The 24496-nt window shown below is 42.0% G+C and overlaps 1 protein-coding gene across 3 annotated transcripts in view; it reads right to left on the bottom strand.

Moving 5' to 3' along the window:
* nrg1 (neuregulin 1) overlaps nucleotides 1–15604 on the bottom strand; it is a 39295-nt gene extending 23691 nt beyond the window's left edge. For 2 of the 3 annotated variants that reach the window (XM_086053380.1, XM_086053381.1), the window contains exons 1-2: nucleotides 15259–15604; nucleotides 14215–15165 (exon numbers count right to left, since the gene is read on the bottom strand). In XM_086053380.1, coding sequence (XP_085909506.1) covers nucleotides 14215–14914 — 700 coding nt within the window. In that variant the 5' untranslated portion in view covers nucleotides 14915–15165; nucleotides 15259–15604. The remainder of the gene's footprint in view (nucleotides 1–14214; nucleotides 15166–15258) is intronic. The other variant, XM_086053382.1, reaches the window with a different exon arrangement.
* Between the last annotated feature and the right edge of the window lie 8892 nt (nucleotides 15605–24496).

Genomic DNA, 24496 nt, shown 5'->3' with positions numbered 1-24496 from the left:
ACGTCTGCCTGAAAAGAGAGGATGGTAATTACTATTTGATTTTTTTAAATTAAAAATAGTGCTTTGCCCTGCGACTGGCTGGCGACCAGTTCGGGGTGTAGTCTGCCTTCGCCCATTGACGGCTGGGATAGGCTCCAGCAACTCACCGCGACCCTATATAGGATAAGCGGTTTGGAAGATGACATGACATGACATGACAAAATAGTGCTTCTCTTGCACTCACTGTATTTTTACATCTTCAATTGAAACGGTAAATAATAATAAACTTAGGCCTGTGTCAAAGCCACATGTCGAAGCTCTCAAATTATTTTGGAATTATGTTGCAATCTGCTGCAGGGCTGAGATCTCAATTATTATGTAGATGTTGAATTTCCGAAAATGTCAGGTTTTCAAGGGTTATTCTGTAGTCGCCCTTCGGTTTTGGGGAGATGTTGAGCCAGGCGCTTTAGGCCTTAATGGGTTAAACAACATGACACACGACATAAGTGTAAAGAAGAAGAAGACTAAGACGAAGACAAAGAAGAAAAAGAAGAACGGAGATGGAGGAGTGGAACTCAGTCGACAACATAGTCAAGCAGCTTAAACTTTGAAAAGAGGGCATCCTATCAAAAACTATTTTTTTCCGGCCGGACAAAATTTGGGGATAAACGGACATCGGAGGGGTACGCCGGCTGTAGGCGGAAGGCGATAAACGGACTGCAAATTTTTAGTAAAATGCCAGCTCTGATCGTCACACACATTTACCAACTGTACATATACTTGTAGGTCTTGTATTATGATATCATAATATTTTTATAGAAATGTTACGTACATTTGCTATACAGTATGTTTATCTGTATTCAACTTAAGACATATTTTTACATATCACTGGCATAGGGCTGGGACCTCATGTCAAAATTTGGATATGTCACATTTTTTTCTACATATCAAGACTATACTATTGGACTGTCCACACGTGGTGTTAATTTGACAAATTCTTGACCAATCTGAAGTGTTGAAAATGGCTTAGCGTACTCTCTTTGAGATGATCTTTGAGTCTGCATGGAAAAGAAATGTATGGTGGATTTATGACCCTAATCATAGGTTTCTCAACAAATTACAGGCTATGGTGGACAGTTATCACACTTGCCGGCTGGCTGAAGCAAGGAATTGGTCTGGTCAGGGGCATAGATGGGATTTCGGAAATATAATATGTCATACCTGTATATGTGTGCGTAGGTCATGAACAATTACAGGATTTCAGTGTAAAAGTTTGACAATATTGTGAGCAAACACAGTGTTGTTTTTTATGTGATTTGATGACATGTTGCTGTAAATGAGTTTTTTTTTTTTTTTTTAAATTGCTCCTGAAAAATCTGTTTCATTGTTAAGTTTTATTATGAAGCAGGTAATTAATTTTTACACAGTATGTGTAATGTTGAAACTTTGGACATTTCCTGTCCAGTTAAAGGGTTTATGATGGCAAGACTGTGACTCTGCAATATATTTATGATTTGCTATGAGAAGACTTGCTTCCAAATTTAAACAAATCAGACTTTGAAAGTAGAAAATGACAGGTCTAAGTGCACACTCTATCTAAATATCTTGCGTTTGCTTGGTTCAGGAATCCCTAACGCCTTGCCTTCATCAAATAATGATAGTATGCAAACCACAATTTTCAACAGAATGATTTCCCCGCCCTCGGATCCTTGTCAGTCCTGTTCACTTAAACATGCTTTACCACTGTCATCGTAGATCTTATCTGTAAGCGTTCTTTATCTGACAGTCTCTTCCTCCGTCCCTCACTCTGACCCTCTGTGGCCTCAGACTTCATTCAAGCACACTTTGATGCAAATGTTTCCTCTCTGGGGTCTGTGTGGAACCGTGCGTTCATGCATGCTGCACAATCAGCAACTAGCCGTGTCTTTGCTCTTTTTTTTTTTCACTCTGCCGCATCATCCTACTCCATTTTACTCTGTGGTCTTCCTCTATACCAAAGAGTGGTATGTCGATTAAAAAATGTTTCTCTTTGTCACTAGCCTTTTCCTTACAAATGTGTGTTTCTATTTCTGTAATTCCTAGCCTATTCTAGTTAACATGCCTGGTCGACTTCATCAATCACTCACATCTATTATGTCTATGGGGCCTTGTAAAAGTGTCTTTGAGGAAAAAAAAGAAAAGAAAAAAAACCCTGACCTTTCATTAGCTAAGTACGTATATCGTATATGGTGATGTGTTAATCAATTTGAAGGGTCAACTTTATTAATCCCAAAGGGGAATTTGAGCATCAGATGCTGCAGTATAAGCAGCAGAAGAGAATGTAGTGTCATTGTAGTGCAGCTCTGTTGAGAATGTGAAAGAGAGTGTGGCAGACAGAGGTAATGCAAGAGCAACATTTACTGTTGCAGTATTGGGGTGTGGCTCGGTCTGAATCACGTTTGGGGAGACCTTGTACAGTAGCGCTTAAAATACGGACAACTCTAAGGCCCTACTTTGATAAATGACTGAAATGAATGAAACGTTTCCTGAAATACGATATCAGGCTCTATATTTCAATCAGTTATAATATATGTAACTTGCTGTACAGAGCACAACTCAGTTTACCCCTTGCTCACCGGGCAGTGATTCAAATACTCTTCTGCGGGTGCTTCTTGAAGCAGTTATTAGCTGATAACACACACCAGAAAAATCTGAATCAAGATTAGCATTTTATATGTCCTGATTAACGACTCATACCATTCGCCCCACACGCTGGTAAATTAAAAACCGAAACCAGGGAGCTGATGTCAGATTTGGTTGTATTTACTAAGCAACCGATTGTCGTTATGACTCATAGTATAATTATATCCTGAGTGGGATGTGAGTAATCACTCGTACAGACATTGTCTAAAAATTATGCTACAATGAGTACATGCAGTTAGGCGTTTTTCTGCCTTATGAAAGTCCAAGATGTCAACACCACCATGAGACAAACACAAGAAGATTTCCGCAAATGTCTAATATAATATTTGTTTCCCTTCATTAAATCATTTGTTTCAACCTTAATTCATTCATTCATTCATTATCCATACCGCTTCAAGGGTCGCGGGCGTGCTGGAGCCTATCCCAGCTGTCTTCGGGCAGTGGGCGGAGGACACCCTGAATTGGTTGCCAGCCAATCGCAGGGCACACAGAGACAAACAAACACACTCACAATCACACGCAGGGGCAATTTAGAGAGTTCAATCAACTTACCATGCATGTTTTTGGAATGTGGGAGGAAACCGGAGTACCCGAAGGAAACCCACGCAGGCATGGGGAGAACGTGCAAACTCCACACAGGGAGGCCGGAGCCGGGATCGAACCCACGGCCTCTGAACTGTGAGGCGGACGTGCTAACCAGTCGACCACCGTGCCGCCCATCAATCTTAATTCCCATGCTTAAAACACATCAAAGTCTACATCATAATGATCGCTCCAAGTCCTCACACATTCCTTCTAATGCAAAGGACTAGTACATCATCTGACTGCGCATGTACAGACTTGATTCAGGAAGAGAGTAACAATTATCAAAACAAACAAGTTGCCACACAGAGTAAAATTAAGTGGAGAACGTGAGAGGGAACACAGCTATTGTCAAAACTACCAAAGGCTTCAATTCACAGTGACACTAACTGTGCGTAACCGACAACAGCGAGCGCCGGGCGATCTTGCCAGTAGCGGTTGCACTGCTATTAGTGTCAACCGAGGAGGATGCAGTAGAAATGAAGTAGGGAGTGACACAAGTCCGCAATTAAGCACTTCAAGATGATGTACGGCCTTTATGACAGCAGGTCAAATGTACTTGGAAAGACCTTTCACCTACATCTACACGAAGAGTCAATATTAAAGTGTACTTTTGTCCCAAAAAGGCAAGAGAATCATTAGAATGAAGAGGAAGAACGAAGGAAACGCCGTCCATGTTGAACCCTAAACATGACAGTTAAATGCTGTTATGTTTAGTCATCATAACACCAGGAGTAATCTTTCAATGCTACATATTCACCTGCATGACTCTTGGTTTCGCCATGAGGGTATTCACGCTAGACAAGTGAATTCAAGGCACTATTTATGTTAGTATAACAGACAATAACGTTCACAGGCACTTGTTTCCTAAGAAATGTCCAAGACAAGTTGATTCTTGCAAAGGTGGTTGTGGTACACAATGAGAGGGGAAGACAGCAGATTCCAAAGAGGTGACACATGGACAGTTGTGAACTCCGACCACACTTGACAGCGACTAAAATGACAAATCTGATGAGACTGGAAAAATGGTAATTATTACCGTATTTGGATATTATTGACTTAAGCGCAAAACGATCCATACAGTTACTACCTGTACTACACACCAAGAGCCTCGGGGGCATCACTTCGCTAGCTACACAATTTGTAACCTCCTATTAGGGTTTGATTTGGGATTTACACAAGAGGCTGTCAAAAATAGAGCCAATGATGTTGAGTTAACTTGATGGATCACATCAAGTTACTGACTGGCCGTTGAAAACATTTAATTTATTTGCCAATATAGATAAAAAGATAGGAAGTCAGAATGTATCAAATGGCGGTATGGAGAAGTAAAGGAATAGCTCATGATCCAAAGCATACAAGATTGTGTTCCCAAAATGGTGGTGGAAGTGTTGGTAGTACGGAACGGGTATGCGTCAATGCTAACTGAAGCGGCTCACTTGTTTTTACTGATGATGTGTTGTGACTGCTGACAGAACTAACAAGATTAAGTCGGAGTCATATAAGGCCCTCTGGTTACATTCAGTCATACAAAACTGATAGTATGGCACTTCATTGTTTAACATAATGTTCTACAAAAGCAATTTATGACTTTTTGAAGCAGGTGGGACATTCTTCTATGGCCAAGGCAGTCCCCTGTAGTGGTGGGAAATAATGATGTAAAACTATGAAATATACAGTACATAGATTACTAATTGCGTAATGTTTTTCTGACTACTTTTTACTTTTATTCCATACTTTTTTTACTTTTATTCCATACTTTTATTCCATTCCATCATACATTCTACGACCTTATTTGGTCAAAGAAGGCTTGGTACTTGATGACTCTATGTAAAAAAAATTACGAATAAATCAATGTAAAGGTAATCTCGGTTGAGATTTTGACTGACTGATCTGGGGGATTGATAAATCTGCAAAAATGTAAAGCAGCGACACAGCATATGTGAACTATGTACAGAGCAGTTATGGATGATGCAATCAATCCAAATACACAAGTATTCTCCATTTCACAGACTGTACTTTTTTTTTTAACTTAGATTTAAGTGACAGAGTTGAATAAGCGCTTCTACTTTTTTTTTATGCAAGTACTGTATCTGTATTTCTTAACCACAGAATGTATTTGCCATGCCAGGTCCCCTAATCATAACTCAACAGAGCATGAAGTTGTCTCCATTTACTGAAGCAGTAAGCGAACCTAAGTATAAAAAATTCAGTATGAATATGTTAATTATTCAAATACTTTTGAGATACCAAAAATGGATGTGTTCTAAATAAAATGGTTGTACTTTGTCATTTCTGAATGGTAAAGGCTCTATGATTGTAAAAACTGAAAAAAGATGAGAGTCTACAGTAAAACTGTCAATAGGTATTTCATTCAAATAGGAAGGAAGGAAAGTCAATTTCAACTTTGACTTTGGGAAACGCTGCTACAGACCAGAGGGAGGGTGCCAGCAATTTTTTTTTACGTTTGTGCTGAGAAGCATTTGTGATTTTACATTTTGTGCAGTTACAGTATGCAGCGGTATACAGTCAAGTCTTGCAAGACCTCTGCTGGCCTAAACACCATCAGAAGCACTGACCAGCTTTTTTCAACATAAAGTGGAAGTCAACCCAAACATATTTTTTTCAAGAATATGGTCTATGCTGGCCCACAAGTTGAAACACGCCATTCTGATAAATATTGCGTTTGTGGAATAAGAGTTAATCCGCCCATTTTTAGCCATCTCAGGGGGCAGCCATTTTGTCTCTTCTGTCGACTGAAAATGACATCACAACTATTCTGAGCTCAGGTAACGACCAATCATGGTTCAGCTTCAGAAAACAGGTCATCCTTGATTGGTCGTTACCTGAGCCATGAGAAACTATGATGTCATTTTCAGTCGACAGAAGTGACAAAATGGCCGCCCCCACAGATGTCTAAAAATGTGTGGATTAACTCTTATTCCACAAACCCAATATTTATCAGGATGCCTTGTTTCAACTAGCAGGCCTGCAAAGAACATATTCTTGAAAAAACTATGTTTGGGTTGACTTCCGCTTTAAGTAAAATTGTAATATGTTTTCAACAGTCGATTATTCTCATTTCATGGCATGTCTGGCTGCCCAGCTTCCGGTGATGTGAATGTTCTTTTTTTTTTTTCGTAGAATCAGATTTCAGCTCCTATGTGTTCCCACGTCAGTGTAATCTGCCCAGGGTCTTCACAATCATTATCATAACATATACACACTATTAACTATTAACAGTTTTATTTTCTCTTTATTTCTTTTTTGAAACCAAATCAGATATCAGATTCAGCACTCTTGGCCTTCGTACAGGCTTTGAGTGGCGTCAGCATTTGTCTGCTGTCCTCTGGTTTAGCTAAATAGTCTTACGACGTGCGCAGTGTGTGACAGAGGAAGACGGATGCCAGTCATTAATAAATACTCATTTCACTTGTCAAGAAAAACTGCACTTTGTGAGGATAGGCTGGCCAACACTGTTGCTGGCTGGCTTGTTTCAACCCCGAAAATAATTTATGTAGCACTTGCACATCAGCAAATGTGAGTGCTAAAGCTAGTCTACAGGCTGGAGCAAAGAAAGAAGTGATATTTTATCATGAAATAATCAGCATTGCTGGTGAGTATGATGTATTTCATGAAGTTTTATATTTTTTTCATGTAATTAGATAACGGTTGTGAACTGCTGCAAATAATATTGTAGTAGGAGTTTGGAGTTTTTGGGAGGAAGATAAGAGGTTTTAACTGTGTTTCTTGCTTTAGCAATATTGGTATTCATCCCAAATATGTTAAGCGCATATGTCTACCTCTCTCTCACTCTCTCTCGACAGGTGACGGCTGCTGACTGTTGTTTGTGCCTAAGCACCAAACAGCACCTTAGACTCCCCACCCTTTTTCCTTGGAGTCCTTGGAGGGTGTGTTGGAGATTGCACCCGCTGGGAATTCCTTCATTCTGTTGGGGGACTTCAGTGCTCACACGGGTAATGACAGGGAGACCTGGAAAGGCGTGTTTGGGAGGGATGCTCCGCCCCCATATCAGAACCCGAGCGGTGTTCTGTTACTGGACTTCTGTGATTATCACGGATTGTCCATAATGAACACCATCTTCAAACAAAAGGATGTCCATATGCGCACTTGGCACCAGGACCCTAGGTCGCAGTTCAATAATCGACTTTGTGATTGTGTCATTAGGTTTGCGGTCACATGTTTTGGAGGTGAAGAGAGGGGCGGAACTGTCAACTGATCAGCACCTGGTGGGGTATTGGCTCAGATGAAAGACGCTGGTCCGTCCAGAACCAAATGCATTGTGAGAGTTTGCTGGGAACATCTGCCCTCTCAGAAACAGATTCAACTCCCAGCAGAACTTCGCCCACGTGCCCGATGGGGTGGGGCACATTGGGTCCCATTGGTCCATGCTTCGCGCCTCCATTTTTGCAGTGGCCAATCGGAGCTGGGGCCCTAAAGTGGTCAGTGCTTTGACGGCGGCAATCCCCGAATTTGCTGGTGGAGACCGGCGGTAAGGGATGCCGTCAAGCTGTAGGAGTAGTCCTATCTGGTCTTTTTGGCCTGTGGGACTCCGATGGCAGCGGTCACTGAGGTAAAAAGGCGGGCATGGGAGGAGTTCGGCGAGGGCCATGGAAAACGACTTCCAGACGGCTTTAATGAAATTCTGGTCCACCATCCGGCATCTCAGGAGGGAGAAGCAGTGCACCATTAGCACTGTAGATGGAGCACTGCTGACCTTGACTCAGGACGTTGTGAGTCAATGGGGAGAATACTTCGAAGACCTCCTCAATTCCACCGACATGTCTTCCTTTGAGGAAGCAGAATCTGGGGAATCTGAGGTGGGCTCTCCTATCTCTGGGTTTAAGCTTAAAAAGCTCCTCGGTGGCAAAGCCACACTGGATGAGATCTGCCCAGTGTGTCTCAAGGCTCTGGATGTTCTGGGGGATGTCCTGGTTGAATAATAATCGAGGACAGTGCTTCTGGATTGGCAGACCAGGGTGGTGGTCCCTCTTTTTAAGAGAGAGATTACACTCCTCAGTCTCCCTGCTAAGGTCTAATCAGGGGTGCTGGAGAGGAGGGTCCATTAGGAAGTCGAATCATGGATTCAAGCAGTGTGGTTTTCGTCCTGGCCTTTATAACAGTAGACCAACTCTACACTCCCAGCAGGGTCCTCGAGGGTACATGGGAGTTGGCCCAACCAGTCTACATGTGTTTTGTGGACTTCGAGAAGGCATTCGACCATGTCCCTTGGGGAGTTCTGTGGGGGTGGCTTGGGTGTAGGGCTGGACGATTTAATTTATCAATTTATCTTTCACAGCTGCTTGGCAGTGCTGGCACTACACTACCTTGCTTGCTCCGCAGCAGTGCGGACTTTATATCTTATGTTAGTCCGTGTGCAGCAGCAGCAGCTAAGAGCTGCGTGATGCTGATCCTTTCCTCCGTGGTGACAAAATAAACTACCCTACTAAAAAGTAGCGCTTTCACCGAGGAGGCGAACGAAGAGTCGCTATGCAAGTTAATTGCAGGGTTGGGAAAGACCCAAAATAAGTGCTTAGGTGTACAGTAGACTTTTCACAGAAGTCTGTCTAGAACTCCGTTTTTCATCCGGAGAGCCAGCAGCCATGAACAGAAAATGTGTATTATAATTAATACGTACAGTATCTAGACATAAAATAAGACAATGGCTACATTAGCAATTTAGCACACGCTCGAATACCGAATTTCAGCGCGTGGACACCCAAATTGGGTGCACCCAAAAGCCCTGCTACATCTACTTTGACCTGTACAAACAATGTATTTGTAATTTTAACCAGAGCTGGGCATGTTATTAAAGACTTCAGTTTATCACCTTCTGCCTAAAGCCAGGTTACCCTTCCGCTGTCCGTTTATCCGCCATTTTGTCCGGCCGGACCAAATAGCAATCGTCTATAGGATCCTAGAAACCTTGTTTCGTAGCAGCCATGTCATCTGTTGGCTTTTCTTAATTGGCTGCTGCTTGAGAACCTCGCTTCAGTGCGACACACATTAAGAGGACTATAACTCCCAGATGACTGTTCGACCTTTTCTTATTCCGGCTAACGACCATGCAGTAATATCGAAATAAATGTATTTAAAGTCAACCCCAAAGACTCGTGTATGGACAATTCCGAATATCGATGCAACGCACCTTAGTTGGTGAAATCAACCCACCGTATTGGATTGCTTTTGCTTGTGACCAGCATATAAAGCTCGCAGAAAATCATGCCTAGTAGTTATTGTGCGCTAGGATATCCCAATCATAACATGATGTAAACTAAATTATTATTCCATATAACTGTGTGACCGTTGGAGAAAGTGGGTAAAAGGATTGAAGAGACTGGATGGTTAGGAATGTAAGCTAACCAAGACAGCAGTGCTTTGTGGTATTTCTGTCATCCATCTAACGTTAGACTAATTACTTAGATTTCTGTTAAATTCCCACTTTTGCTGCTGCAGGCACATTGTTATAGTAGTCAAATGACATTTCATCACAAAGTCCACTGATAGTGTAGTGGTACACACGCCTGAGTTGTGTGCGGGCAGCGTGGGATCGATTCCCGCTCAGTGACAGTGTCTATGTGTGCCCTGTGACTGAATGGCGACCAGTTCGGGGTGTAGTCTGCCTTCGCCCATTGACGGCTGGGATAGGCTCCAGCAATTCCCCGCGACCCTGTATAGGATAAGCGGTTTGGAAGATGACATGACATGACATTTCATCACATTTTGAAATCAAAATAATCCTGGCAAATCAAATGACAACGATCCAAAGTTCAATGCTTTTCAATGAGCGGACAGTTTGTTTTCACCGACTTGACCGCCATCTTGACTAGTGACGTCATTTTGTCGTAAGCTCAAAATTGTCCATTAAATGAATTTCCAAAGACGAAAACAAAGGACATTTTTACAATAATTATAGTTAGTTTTAAGTAGAAAATGTAGTTTGACTTAGTTTTTGTCTTTTTAAAAGCATTTTCTTTTATTTTATTTCGATACCGAAAATGTTTTTTTCAATTTTAGTTTTAGTTATTTCATTAGTTTTTGCTAACTAAAATACCTTGAGCAGCATCAGATTTAAATGGAGGCTATTTAATTCCCATAGTGTTGACAAGAGGTTCAGTTTTCAGTTCACTTTTAGCAGGAGGATTCCTAGTCATTCATTATTTACATTATAATCCAATAGAAAGCTGACCTGATCATCTTCAAACTGTCTTGTGTTTTCAAAACCTTTTCAACTTACCAACATCATGTAGTCCAGGCCCGGAGTTTGGGAAAATCATGTCGGTCATCCTGGCTCATCCTGTCATTTTACCTCACTAAATGTTAGACAGCAAATGGTGGTCCGCTTAGACCATCATTCTCCCCTTTGGTTATGTTTGTCTTTTGTCTGTCATATATTAAATCCAGTTATTAGACTGCGTAATTCTACCAGAGAAAGGACACAAATGAACGCATATTGATTTGTTTGTATTATGTGTACTGTTCAGTGCTCCTACGTATACTGAACATAGCGCATTCCACCTCCGGAAGATGTCAGCAGACTAATGGAAGAATTTCTTAATTTCTTCTATCTCAGTTGGATTCTTCTTTCATGTCTGACTCATTTAGGCTGAGATCGCTGAAGTCACTGAATACGCTGAATACCTACTCCACTTCCACTCCAGTCTTCTTTAAACTTCCAAGCAATCATTGTTGAATGGAGGCGTTTAGATTTTTTTAAAAAATGTTCTAATGGATGGATGTACTTTTCATTTCTTGTTATTAATAATGTATCCTAATGTGTTCTGTTAATTTAAATGGATATTTAAATTTGATTATTTTCCATCTTGCCCTTTTTAGAGCACACATGCTAATGTATATAGTGGAGCTGCTCGATTATGACAAAAATATTAATCACGATTATTTTGGTAATAATTGATATCACGATTATTTATTTTTTTGCTACAAAACAAGAACAGGTTTAAACATGTAAAAAATATTATGACAGCATTTTTTGAAACGCTATAATAAATTAAGTTCATTTTGGACCCAACAACATTTATTAAATTCATTATTTAAAAAAAAAAATTAAGTACAAATGTATAAATTAAAGTATGGTTTCCTTGTATAAACAAATGAGTTAACTTGCTATGCACTTATAAATTGCCAAAGTAGTAAACTGCTTGGAGTAAAATGCCAATTTTGACAGAATAACAGACATGATATTCATCTATACATTTAGACCTTTGTCTGGAGCCTTTTTTGTTTTGTTTTAAAGTAATATTTACACAAAGTTAAAGTAATTTGATTCTGATAAATTATAAATTTAATATGCTGATTGGGTCAAACTAATTTAAATGTTGACTGTTCCATACTAGTACGTAATCTATACAATACTTCTAAATGACAGTAGGCCATATATTAACTGTAGTAAAGTATAATGACCAATAATATGTATGCAAATTGCATTTGAAGCAATTTGAAACAAAAATGAACACAAAAAATGTGACTTCATATTATAGACTACACAAGAAATTTAACTTCAGTCAGAGTAATAATGTTTAGCATGGTTGCTATTTTTGTGCTGGTAAAAGTAGTGTGTAAGTAGATGTGTAATTTAAAATAAATCCCTCATGCCGATTGCGAAGTGGAGTCTGTGCCCTAAACATTTGGAGGCCTTGTCCGGGCAATAGATTCTGTTATCTTTTTGTGTCTCTCCGATGTTGATAAATGGGGGTTGCTGCGTACAGTGTTTCTACGACTGAGATCTGCGTTGCAGACGACGCCAAATCTAACTCGGTGTTTTCTTGCTTTGGTGTATCATAACATCATCGTAAACCAAACGATGGTTGTATAGATTCGTTGTGTTGCCGGTGGATGCAGCGACAACTTGCATTTCATACGTCTTTGCTCGCCGTTTTCCAAGGCAAACCCAAAATGTAACCAGATAAGCGATTTGCCTTGCCTTGCTTGTTTACAAGTCGTTTCTGTGGCGGGTCTTGTGCCATTTTTAGGTCTGTTACCAACTTAAAACGTTGAGTAGGAGCGTGTGATGTGTGACTTGCGGGGTGCGGGCTGGTTGGCTAGCTAGCTAGCTAGCTTGGAGAGGGCGGCGCCGCTGAGTAACTCGTGTGTGCACGCCTCAAAAAACCTCCAAATTAGTAATAATAATAGTGTTTATTTTTTTACGATTATGCCAATTTTGTAATCGTGGAGTGTAATAATCGAAATCGTATTGAATTTCGATTAATTGCACAGCCCTAGTATATAGCATTGGGCATACTGTCTGTAAAGGGTTAGGGTTATTGTTTTCTGCATTTAACCATTCCCCAAGGAGCTGTAGGCATTAACCAAATTGGAGGCCAAATTCAGATCCTGTTCAGTGAAGCTCACCGGAAATTAACCCAAAGGTGAGTGGACTGAAGAGGGATCCAAGCTGGAATCAAACCAATGATTGTTTTTGCTGCATGGGAGGGAGCAGTGCTCAATAGTACTCTTCCATTACGGCACCTACCTTCTAAAATAAAACAAAACATGTAAATCCAGAGTTACACACTTGAATAATTATTAGGAGTCATTTCACAAGCTAATTTTCCTTTTGAGTTTTCCAAAAATGTGATTCTTATAATTGCATGAAATGCTAATGCTATATTATTGTAATAAACTAACGTTTCACAATATTCCATGACAATTCACTTACATTTTTCAAAATTATACTTATTCTTTCTAGCTGGTTTGCTGAGACAAATGATCTGTTTGTGAGGAATGCGGGCTCCATTTTGAACACCTCTATCAGGAAGGGCACCGGGTGTAAAAACAGGGCCAAACATGCAAGTGATTTGCTGTGGCGTCACCTGACAGCGGAAAGCTGCGGCTGCTGCTTCTTAGAAAATAATTGGTAACCACAGCTGCTCTGATAACTTGGGATCCATTTCTTGGTAGCTTTAACTCATCAGTATGGGTAGTTTTTAACCCATGTCGGATCAAAATCTTAAAGCAATGTTCTGGGTTAAATCCTCAACCCAGAGTGATGGGCATAAATAACCCAGCATTGGCTCACTCCATTTTAGACACAGTACTGGGTTTGCCACACCACCCAAATCCGGTTACTTTTGACCCAGCAATTTTAAGAGGGAAACTTTAGTGTGATGAGCTATAATTTTGTATCAGATAAAGCGATCAGCAAGTAATCATGTAATGGAGTCCAAATTGGACACCTGAGCTGCCATCCCTCACCACCATCTTTATCACTCATTAGCCACCCAAAGAACGATGCAATAAATCCGACATATATGTGACTACCATTGAATCATCATGCTGCAGACAGCATTAGCGTGTCGTGTTTTTTCCACCTGCGGTAAAGGGATGCCGGGGACATCAATTAGCCTCCAGCCGGCTCTGACCTTGAAAAGAAGCACTGGCAGTGAACAGGAAGTCTCCCTGTGCCCACAGGCTGGTGTTTCAGTTTGTGTCATGCATTATTGATTTTCACTTTTTCATATGACGGTAATATCGTATGCTGCCTCCAAGTGCAGATGTGCAAAGTAGCACCAGCTCTCCATCCATCCTCGTGTGCCAAAAAAATCAAAGTGTAAAACTTGAAACAATGATAATTACATTCAGTCAATTATATGTTGAAGTCAGTTTGACTCGCACACACCTAGAGGGGAGCAATATTTCAGAGGCTTAGTCATGCACCTCCATGATGCTCTCTGCAAGTCACAACCTGTCTGCTCTAAGGCAAAGGCCAGACAGCCTATACTTCCTGCAGTAGTCGATAGAACAGATAATTCCTTTGGAACAAAACACCCTTTTTGTTTATATTGATCAAAATCACACTTTAAGATGCAGATGAAGAGCTAGTACACCTCTCCTATCGCAAATTCCTGTGCCATGATGTGAGAGGGGCAGTTCTGGAACAAAGGAATGAAAAGATAGCCCGGGCCCAAGTTCTTTTCAGAAGCAAGTACTTACAGATTGTTGGGATGAGGATGTCGTTCACTTCTTGTGTTGTCAAAGGCAAGGGGGTCTGCTTTGGGACGGTGGGAAGTTCAGCAGTGGATTTAACCGTGACAGACGGTTGAGATTGGGTCCCTCGCGGGGGCACGTAGGAACCTCGTGTAGACTTGTCCTCCATTAAAACCTCAGGACGCGCTGAGGTTATGGCGGCAGTGGTGGCCAGGGAGACAGTTGACGTTGAATGAGGAATTGACATAGTTAGTCCCAGAGTGGGGTCCACCGATATGATAATAGGGTCCTGCCCTATGCGTTTCGGATCTAAATGAGTGGGGGGTTCATACTCAAAGATCTTATCGGCAAAGACCCATTTGAGTCCAGCTGTGCATAGAGCTAAACTAAGCAGGCAGGCCAGGATGGGCAGAATGCAGATTTTCTCAGAGTGCAGGCAATTGTTAATCTGTTCCATCTCTATGCACACACAGCAGGTGCCTGGCAAGGCCATAACTCCCAAAGCTGCCGGATGCTCCCCACCATCATCATCATCTCCTCCCTCTGCAGTTACCTCTGCAACCTCCTCCCCGTTCTCTCCAGCTGCCTCCGTCTCCTCTGGTTTCTCCTCAGGGACTTGTCCAGTATCAACAGTGGAGCCGGAGGGGGAAGCTAATCCAGGAGGGGGAACTGGCCCTGCAGAGAAATCCTCCACTCCCTCAGTCATCTTTTTTTAACTGCTGGATGCAGGATCTCTGAACGCTATTAACTGAGACGGCGTAAGCCACCAGTCGCTTGAAGTATGTTGTCCATCATGAGGCGAGTCAGGATAGCGAAGGAAAGTGGCGAAACGTTCTGGATTCTGACCTTGTTAACAGTCTGGGTTGTATGTGGACGGCCTTCCATGCACAACGGAAAGGAGTTCCATACTCTCAAAGAAATGCACTCACGTGGCTACAAGTGGAACATTCGGATATGCTGCAGGAAAAAAGCAGAAAAGATTTCATAGATTCCTCGGATGTCCCGCATAGTCTGAGAGGAAGGATGGCGGAATAGTGTCGGCTCACTCACCTGAGCACTTGGACGGAGGAGATGGCGTTGTCGTGATGGGACGTCTGCAGCTGCGGTAGTTGAAGTGCATAGGACAGGACGGCCGGGCACTGCAGAGGCAGGCGGGACATGCTGCCTTGTCTGTCTGTGAAGCTCCCGGCAGCAGAATGGCTGAATCATGAGGGAGCGGCAGGTGTCCTTCCTCTCCAGAGCAACCGCAGAAACAGATGAGTAAGGGAAAGAAGAGAGAATGATAGAGGAGGAGGCGGGAGGGCGGGAGGGCGGGAGTGGGGAGCTTGGGAGGGAGGAAGGTTGGCTGCAGCAGCAGCAGCACACAAGGGCAAAGAAGATGGGTTCCTCCCCTTTTCTTCTTTCACCCCTCCTCTCTCAACTAAAGTGGTGAGCGGGGCAGGCCTCCTCCCTCTCTCCTTCTCTTCCTGTCTTGCCGCTGCGTCCGGGCTCTCTTGTGCAGCCTGCTCGCAATCCCAGCACAAAGCATCAAGCTAAGCAAGTTCCTTAATCCAATTAAGAGCCCATGTCAGCGAATCACGGGCAGGCCAACCGCTAGAGCCACCTCCTCCAACAGCACTCCCCATTGATTATGCCCAAACCAAAGGGTGTGTTTTGTGTCTAGGGGAAGGAGCCAAGCAAGCAGACACATGATCCATCCCAGGAGGATACAGCCAGTGTTTTCTAGTCCTCTCAAGTAACTGAGTAATAACGCGGACAATAACGATAATGAATAAGACGAAGGCGCTTTGAACCACGACTGTGCATTAATACCATTAAATCATAAACACAATTTCAAGAAGTAATTCATTAACTGCTGGATCGAATCATACACATATTTGTCCGACAAGGACAAATAATTGGGCGTAAAAGTCAACGAGTCACTTCAAGCATTATGGTGGTCACCATTAAAACTATGAAGTACCTGCCCCAACCACACCAAGTAATAGGCCGCCAGAAAAACCCAAGGACTTCTGGGGGATCGAGGGGCTTAGACAAGATGAAGAAAGGTCAGGTCACCTCCACACGGAACGCTGACCCTGCTGTGACCCTTTCCAATCCTCAGACAGAATTAATATCAGTAATGGTATCTGTGGGAGAGGACTTCCTGTCAGGCCCTTGAATTAGGGACCTGAATATTGATTATACTCTCAGCATTTTCGTCCCTTCGTTTTTTTGAAGGAGACACTTGTCACAAAGGCTAATCGACAATAGCTCGGAGGTTTTTCCAGTTTTAGAATCTTTTTAAATTGTGTACGATTTGCTAATTATATTGATACAGTAAGGGTAGCGGTGAACACAACCCTTCTCCAAAAGGCCCACCTTTGCTTAAAGCCTAACACCAAAAGCAGAAAAAAAGAGCAAGCCCAAAGCATGATTCGGCCATTACTATGATCACATTGAACATGGTGCGCGATATTTTGCAGAGCTGGGCATTCCATCTCTGTGACGGTCGTCGGTCCGTCACTGATGGATGCCCATTTTTCTGACAGTCTACGAATGACGGGTCATATTTTAAAATAGACGGATGTGACGAAGACCCCTTTATTTAGTTCATCATTCGTCTGCAGTCGGTCAGTAGTCTTTTTCGAGGCGAGGCTTCGATGGCCGCAGTGAGCGCGAAGAGGAAAATAGTGAGTTGTAGTTGCTTGGGGACAGATTTGAGTGAGGGACCAGCCTGGGAAGAGGCTTCCAAAACGCAGTGAGTCACTGTTTCTCTTCAAACCTCGTCAGATTCAGTTCGCTTGACTTTTCACATTCAGTTTAACAAATACAAATTCAAATTTTCATTTCAAATTCATTTTGTGTGGCAAACATTTGGGTACTTGATAGTGTTGTTTCGATGCCATTTTTTGGCCCTGATACCGATTCCAATACCGAGCTGTGCGGTATCGGCCGATGCCAGACTTTTGAAAAAAAAAAAAAAAAAAAAGATATATCCATCCATCCATTATCTGTACCGCTTATCCTCACAAGGGTCGAGGGGCGTGCTGGAGCCTATCCCAGCTGTCTTTGGGCAGTAGGCGGGGGACACCCTGAACTGGTTGCCAGCCAATCGCAGGGCACACAGAGACAAACATCCGCACTCACAATCACACCTAGGGGCAATTTAGAGTATTCATTTAACCTACCATGCATGTTTTTGGAATGTGGAAACTCCTGGAGTACCCGGAGAAAACCCACGCAGGCACGGGGAGAACATGCAAACTCCACACAGGGAGGCCGGAGCCGGGATCGACCCCACGACCTCTGAACTGTGAGGCGGACGTGCTAACCAGTCGACCACCGTGCCGCCAAAAAGATATATTTGCACATTTTTTTCTTGTAATTCTAAAGAACTGCATACTCACTTGGATGTAAAACCATTGCTATCATGGCTTGGTCAGACTTAAAAACCTTTGTGAAACAGGAAAAAATAAGAAAAAATATACACAAGGTATCTTTGAGAGGGATTGTGTCGGATTGATTACAAAAGCTTGTTTTGAGTATTAGTGACCCAACGCAACAACTTCTGCTCCCAAATCCACTTTCAAAACCAAAAACAAGCAGTAGAAAAATCCAACAAGTTCAACTCCAAAATGCAAAATTGAGCAGGGTTTGTTGCTGCGGTCCATTCCCCTTGTTCATGCTCGCTGGTGCTGCCGCCGTAAGCTTTTGGTGCTTGTTCACATGTTTCGTCCTCAAATGTTTTATCAGGTTTGACGTATTGAACCTGGCCACTTTTGTTCCACCTCTTGCAACTTTCGCACCGCTAATTTTGCACTTATCTGTTGTACTCGCTGGAGTTTCTATGTTGAAGTACAGTAGTTCCATATCGCCACCGACATTATTTCTCCTGTAGCCTGACTGGTTTTTTTTTTCTCTCAACATGAAAAAGCAGCCCCGCCATTGGTTAAGAGCATCCGGTCTGGGCCAAGAGCGACGGCTAATACTGAACAGTCACCACACACCAGTGTCGTGAATGAGCAAGATACTGTACAAGGCGCTGCATTCAATATAAATTGAGCAGGGTTTGTTGTTGCGGTCAATTCCCCTTGTTAATGGGTTAGGCCTAACCCTAACCCTAACCCTAACCCCCCGCCTCTTACAACATTCGCTCTAGCTGGAGTTTCTATGTTGGAGTAGTTACATATCGCCGACATTATATCTCCTGTACCCCACTGCACCCCCCCCCCCCCCCCCCCCACACACACACACATGAAAAAGCAGCAGGGAGCAAGATACAAAGCGCTGCCTTCAACGTTCTTTACTAGTACAGCATCGGGAAATGGCATCGGCACGTCATTTTTAAGTACTCGCAGATGCCGATACCAGTGTTTTAAATGTGGTATCCAGTATCGGTATCGGAACAACACTAGTACTTGAGGATGAGCAATCGATTACAGAACTCAGATCTCCTCTTTGTCCAATCAGCATCTTGGTTTTGAGCATGTGACACAAGTTCTCCGGAAAAGATGTTATCTCCTAAGCAGCTCTTAACCTTCACAACACCTTTCTTTCTTCAGGTCAGGGAGGGATGAAAAGGTGTTTCCTTTCAAATTTAGGAAAGGAAAGACGAGTTGTTTCATGTAGATATGCGAGAGAGAAGTTTTACCATTTCAAGCAAAGACATGAGTTGACTCAGAGGCTTCGTTAATACACTCATACAAGGTGCGTAATTGGTTCCCGGTAGGGTGACCATATGTCCCAATTTGCGCGGGACTGTCCCGCATTTCAATGATTTTTGATGCGTCCCGCAAATTGACTCGCTGTCCCGCATGTCTGATCGGCAGGCACCAATTTTCAAACGTGCGTCTAAAATCTTGTTTTTTATCAAACGCCTGTGTGTTGAGATTAGCCCCTATTATGGGGGCGGGTCTCGGGCTGTGTGTGTGTGGGGGGTGTATGGTGTTCGGGTAGGCGTGACTGTCTGCGTGCAAGACTGTGAGAGGCAGGGGTATGCTGTCAATCAAACAGCCGGGCGCACATGCAGGCAATAGTTGTTTTTAAAGATACGCCTACCAAAAATAAGCATTTTAGCGACGCGTTCCATACATTTGTGATGAATTAATGAAAATGGAGGAGTCTAAGGAAAGTAAGAAGACTGCAAAGAAAATGAAATGCAGTTACAACAAGGTCTGGGAACTCATTGTCCGTGGGTGAAGCCAGATAAAGTCAGATAAAGCTTTCTGTGAACTTTGAGGCTGCTGTTGCTGTTATGGAGAAAACATAAAGACTTGAGTTGTGATGGACATAACCGAAAGTGTTCATCAGTGCTTTCCTTGCTTCTGGAAGTGAAGTCAAGTAGTAGTGTGCTACTAGTAGTGTTGCTATGATGGATACGTTTGTTTGCAACTGAATTGATTGTAGTTACAGTATTGTTATCTCCTGACTATTTTTGATATACTTCTTGTTTAATTTTCGTTTTATGCTGTGGCTGTTTAATTTGAAAATAATTTGAATTGCAGTAGTTGTAATAGCCTGTCTTTGTTTGGATTGTCTTTGTTGCTGTCATAAATTGTTACTGCACTTCATGCTCTACATCGTAAATGTCAAAGTAAAGGCCCGCGGGCCACATCCGGCCCGCGAGAAGGTTTTCTACGGCCCCTGGGATGATATTGATTTATTATTAGAACCGGCCCGCAGACCGCAGCAAGCCGGCGTGAGTAGCAGATGTGATCGGGTCCTTCGCGCCTGTCGATGACGTCACGCATTATAATATATTGTAGCGTCTTCCGAAAATACATCGTCAGACGTAGTTTTATTATCACGTTTTTATTAGTCCAACCGGCTACTGTGGGCCGCAACCGACGCCAATACAGTTTTTCCGTCAAAAAAATGCAACAGCTCTCCTCTTCGTCCTCCGCTACTCTCGCTCGCATGCCCTCCCATCCAGCGAGCCGCGCGATGGCATTCATTAACCTCAGAAACAACACAACTCGGCAAAACATAAATTCGACCACAACACAGATCACCCAATTTGTTACACTATTTAGGTAATATATTTCTTTGCGTCTGTGTTTGTCAACCCCTGGCTGTTGTGTTTGCTAAATAAAAACTAAAATAAAATAACGAACATTACCGCTACTTTTGCGAGGATCGTCCTTCGGTCGTCTACGTGTCGACTGAAGACGTCACGTTACTGTTTTGTGGGTTTCGGAATCGGATTGTAGTGAAAAGTTATTTGAAGTAAAACACGTTTTATTAAGAAATACTTCACATTATGTACATTTCATACAATCTTGCAGCCCGAGTGAACCAGATAATTGTTCCCAGTTTGGCAGGAGATGGGGGCAAACGTCCCGCTGATCTTGTTTCATAAGACAGGCAGCGGTTTCTTCTTGGGTGGAAGTGACGTCCTTTTCCTTTTTTTTCTTTATTTTAATCTTTCATTTATATACATTCTTGAACAAGAAAACATTTGGCATTCTTCAGAAAACATTGTCTTGAAACATCAGAAACAGAAAAAGAACATTTGCAAGGCCTTTTCAAAAATGTCTTTGACAAAAATTGATTTAAATGTTTAAAAACATAAAATAAAGTAAAAACGAAATTTGAAGGTAACAATCATTGAGACTCTTCAAATTCAAACAAATTATATTATTTTGCAGTTTCCACCAAACCTTTTATCTTTTCACTTCTTTCTACCATTAGGATTAATGATCGGAAATATTTGTTCAACTCATTTTTGGAAACATTTTTGTGATGGGCACTTATTTCTCCATTTGCTGGAGTGAATATGGTATTAACCTAGTATAATTATTATGTTTATCAAATTTGACAACGGGGGGATTCATCTTTGAAGAAAATAATTAGTTCTTTATTAAATGGAGTGATATTTACCATATTGTGTTTTAGCCAATCAAACAAATATTTCCAAAATAGTTTGATTACTAGACATGAGTAAAAAAGATGTTAAATAGTCTCATTGTGTGCATGACAAAAAACACATGGCTCCACATCAAACCCAAATCTCTTGCGTAAAGTGACCTACGAGATGCCTCGCAAAAGTAGCAGTAATGTACTTTATTTTATTTTTATTTAGTAACTCAGAACATACAGACACAACAGCCAGGGGGGTGACAAACATCGAGGCAAAGATTATATATATATATATATATATATATATATATATATATATATATATATATATATATATATATATATATATATATATATATATATATACAGGCCCACCCAGATTGACAGACTGCCCACCCTGTGAGATTCATGAAAAAATATATACTTTTTACATTTTTTGTAAATTATTATGAAATTATTTTTGAATTTGTGTTTCATTGTGGTTTTTTTTTATTGTATTGAATATTAAGAATGGCATAATTGTGGTTGTCTAAGGAGGATCTGAACTTCATATTATTCAGTTTGTCATTTTATTTGAATATACGATGTGTCGGGATAGGAGGATTGTGCTCAGTGAGAGAAATATTCAGGCCCACCCTGATTTTTCCAGGCCCACCCATTAGCCACGTTCTGCCTCCGCCCCTGTCCTATTGATATTAATGTCTCAGAGATTTCTCTTTTTACTAGCAGTTTGTGTTGTATGCAGATAATTTCAACTGCAATTCTGTGTTCTGTGTTTTTATTGGTAGATCTATTATTTTGTTACAGTTTATTATATTATATGTTACTGAACAGTTGACAAGCTGTGTCATATGCATTTTTGGTGTCTGTCGCGAGCCTCAGCTGCGTCCCACATTGTCCCCCACAAGCATACTCCCTGTCCCACATATGTTAAGTTTGGATTTGGTCACTCTAGTTCCTGGTGTGAGATCGACCAATGAGAACACCAGAGCTGGGTAGGTCAGGACTCTAGGTGGGCCAGTCAACAACAGTCACGGAGTTGTTCTGAAGCCACTCCTTTGTTATTTTAGCTGTGTGCTTTGGGTCATTGTCCTGTTGTAAGTTGAACCTTCGGTCCAGTCTGAGGTCCTGAGCACTCTGGAAGAGGTTTTCCTCCAGGATATCTCTTGGCCGCATTCATCTTTCCTTCAATTGCAACCAATTGACCTGTCCCTGCAACTGAAAAACACCCCCACAACATGACGCTCCCATCACCATTTTTGACTGTAGGGATTGTATTGGGCAGGTGATGAGCATTGGCCGGTTTCTCCACACGTACCGCTTAGAATTGAAACCCAAAAGTTTGATCTTGGTCTCATCTGAGCTGAGAATCTTATTTCTTATAATCTGGGAGTTCTTCATGTGTTTTTTTTGTTAAAATCTATGTGGGCCTGCATGTGTCTTGTACTGAGGAGAGGCTTCGGCCACTCTGCCATCAAGCCCCGACCGCTGGAGGGTTGCAGTGATAGTTGACTTTGTGGAACTTTCTCCCATCTCCCTACTGCATCTCTGGAGCTCAGCCACAGTGATGTTTGAGTTTGGCTGGACGGCCAGGTCGAGGAAGAGTTGTGGTTTTCCCAAACTTTTTCCATTTGAGGATTATGGAGGCCACTGTGCTCTTAGGAACCTTGAGTGCTGCAGAAATTCTTTTGTAACCATGGCCAGATCCGTGCCTTGTCACAATTCTGTCTCTGATAACCTTGGACAGTTCCTTCGACCTCATGATTCTCATTTTCTCTGACATGCACTGTGAGCTGTAAGGTCTTATATAGACCTTTCCTAATCAACTCGAATCACTTTAATTAAAAACAGGTGGACTCCAATAAAAGAGAAGAACTATCTCAAGAGGAAAAGAATAAATGGACATCATTTGAGTTAAATATGAGGTTTTTTTGCAAAGGGTCTGAATACTTATGACCATATGATATTTGATTTTTTCTTTTTTCATAAATTTGCAAAAATTTCTACATTTCTGTTTTTTTTTCTGTTATGATGGGGTGCTGAGTGTACATTCATGAGAAATAATGAACTTTTTTTGAATCATTAGAATCAGTTCATCAAAAAGAACCATTCAAAAGATTCGGTCATCGAATCGTTCGCCACCACAGTGCAACTTCCCCTCCCCACACAGCCCACCCACACACGAACACACCACCTCTCCTCCATCACGGACGGAGTAAAAAAAAAAAAATATATATATATATATATATATATAAATATATATATATATATTGTGCTCTATGTGGTCACCCTGATGTTGCAGTAATTGTAATTTGTGTGTTTGTATTATTATTAATATTACTATCAAAAACGTTGCAGCTATAATGTATGAACGAGAATGGCAGTACAGTACGTTCATTCACTGAATCGTTGGTGAATGGGAAATGGCAGCACGTTCTCTTACTGAATCATACGTGAACAGGAAACGCAGTCCGTTCACTCACTGAATCGTTCGTGCAGGAAAAACGCAGTAAATTCACTAACTGACTCGTTTGTGAACGTTAAGTTACGTCACTGATTACTTTGTGAAGGGGAAGTTACCTTACTGATTCCTTCGTGAACGGGAAGTTACCTTACTGATTCCTTTGTGAATGCCAATAGTGTGGTAGTATGTTCAGAAAATCCCTCCTCCCTCTGACGGCGGCTGCTGATGGTTGTTTGCGAAGATTGACGACGTTCATATGAACAAACAACTTGAGGAAGTGATCCATTCACTCTCGTTCACTGAAAAGATTCGTTCTTTTTGAACGAATCGTTTGAGAACAACCCAACACTAGTGTGGAGAAACAAATCGCACACAGGAGCAGTTTCTATGCTACTATGTTCAATTGAATCTGGTGGCGCGATTCAATTAAAGTCACTGTAGTTAGCACGGGCGAGCACGGTTACATGCGGGGCGGCGTGGATGATGCGTTTGGAGGGGTGGGACGCGGAACAAAGCACAGAAAATCCACCCATTCGTCGCGGCTAAACAAATGAACTTTCTTCCCTCTTCGCCTCGTGCCAGCCAATCAGCATTAGGGAGTACTGCGTCACACACAGCGTCCTGTACATTCGGCGGGTCTTGTGGAGAGTGCAAAATGGAGTAAAAGATTATCGTCGCGGTTTGTGGACATTCCCAGCTATATAACATGGCTAGCTACAACTGGCGGGACAAGAAAAAAAAGAGACCAGGCTTGGAGAACCGTGAGCGGAGCTTGTTATAGCTGGTATGTTTTGACTTTCTTTCTTTAGTTATTTAACGCTGTTGAACTTTACCAAGACGCCAATATTGTTTGCATGAGGTTTAGCACAGTGACGGCCACTTGCTTGTCAAAACTTTTTTTTTTTTGCCAGTCGTTGTCTACTACCAAGCAAAGCCCCTACGTGCACACGGGATGGAATGCCTAGAACTGTGTGTATATTTATT

The sequence above is a fragment of the Filicampus tigris genome, chromosome 15 (genome assembly GCF_054856515.1).
Source record: "Filicampus tigris isolate MCC_2025a chromosome 15, RoL_Ftig_1.0, whole genome shotgun sequence".
In the NCBI taxonomy this organism is placed as follows: Eukaryota; Metazoa; Chordata; class Actinopteri; order Syngnathiformes; family Syngnathidae; genus Filicampus; species Filicampus tigris.
This window is presented reverse-complemented; position numbering and strand designations above follow the sequence as displayed.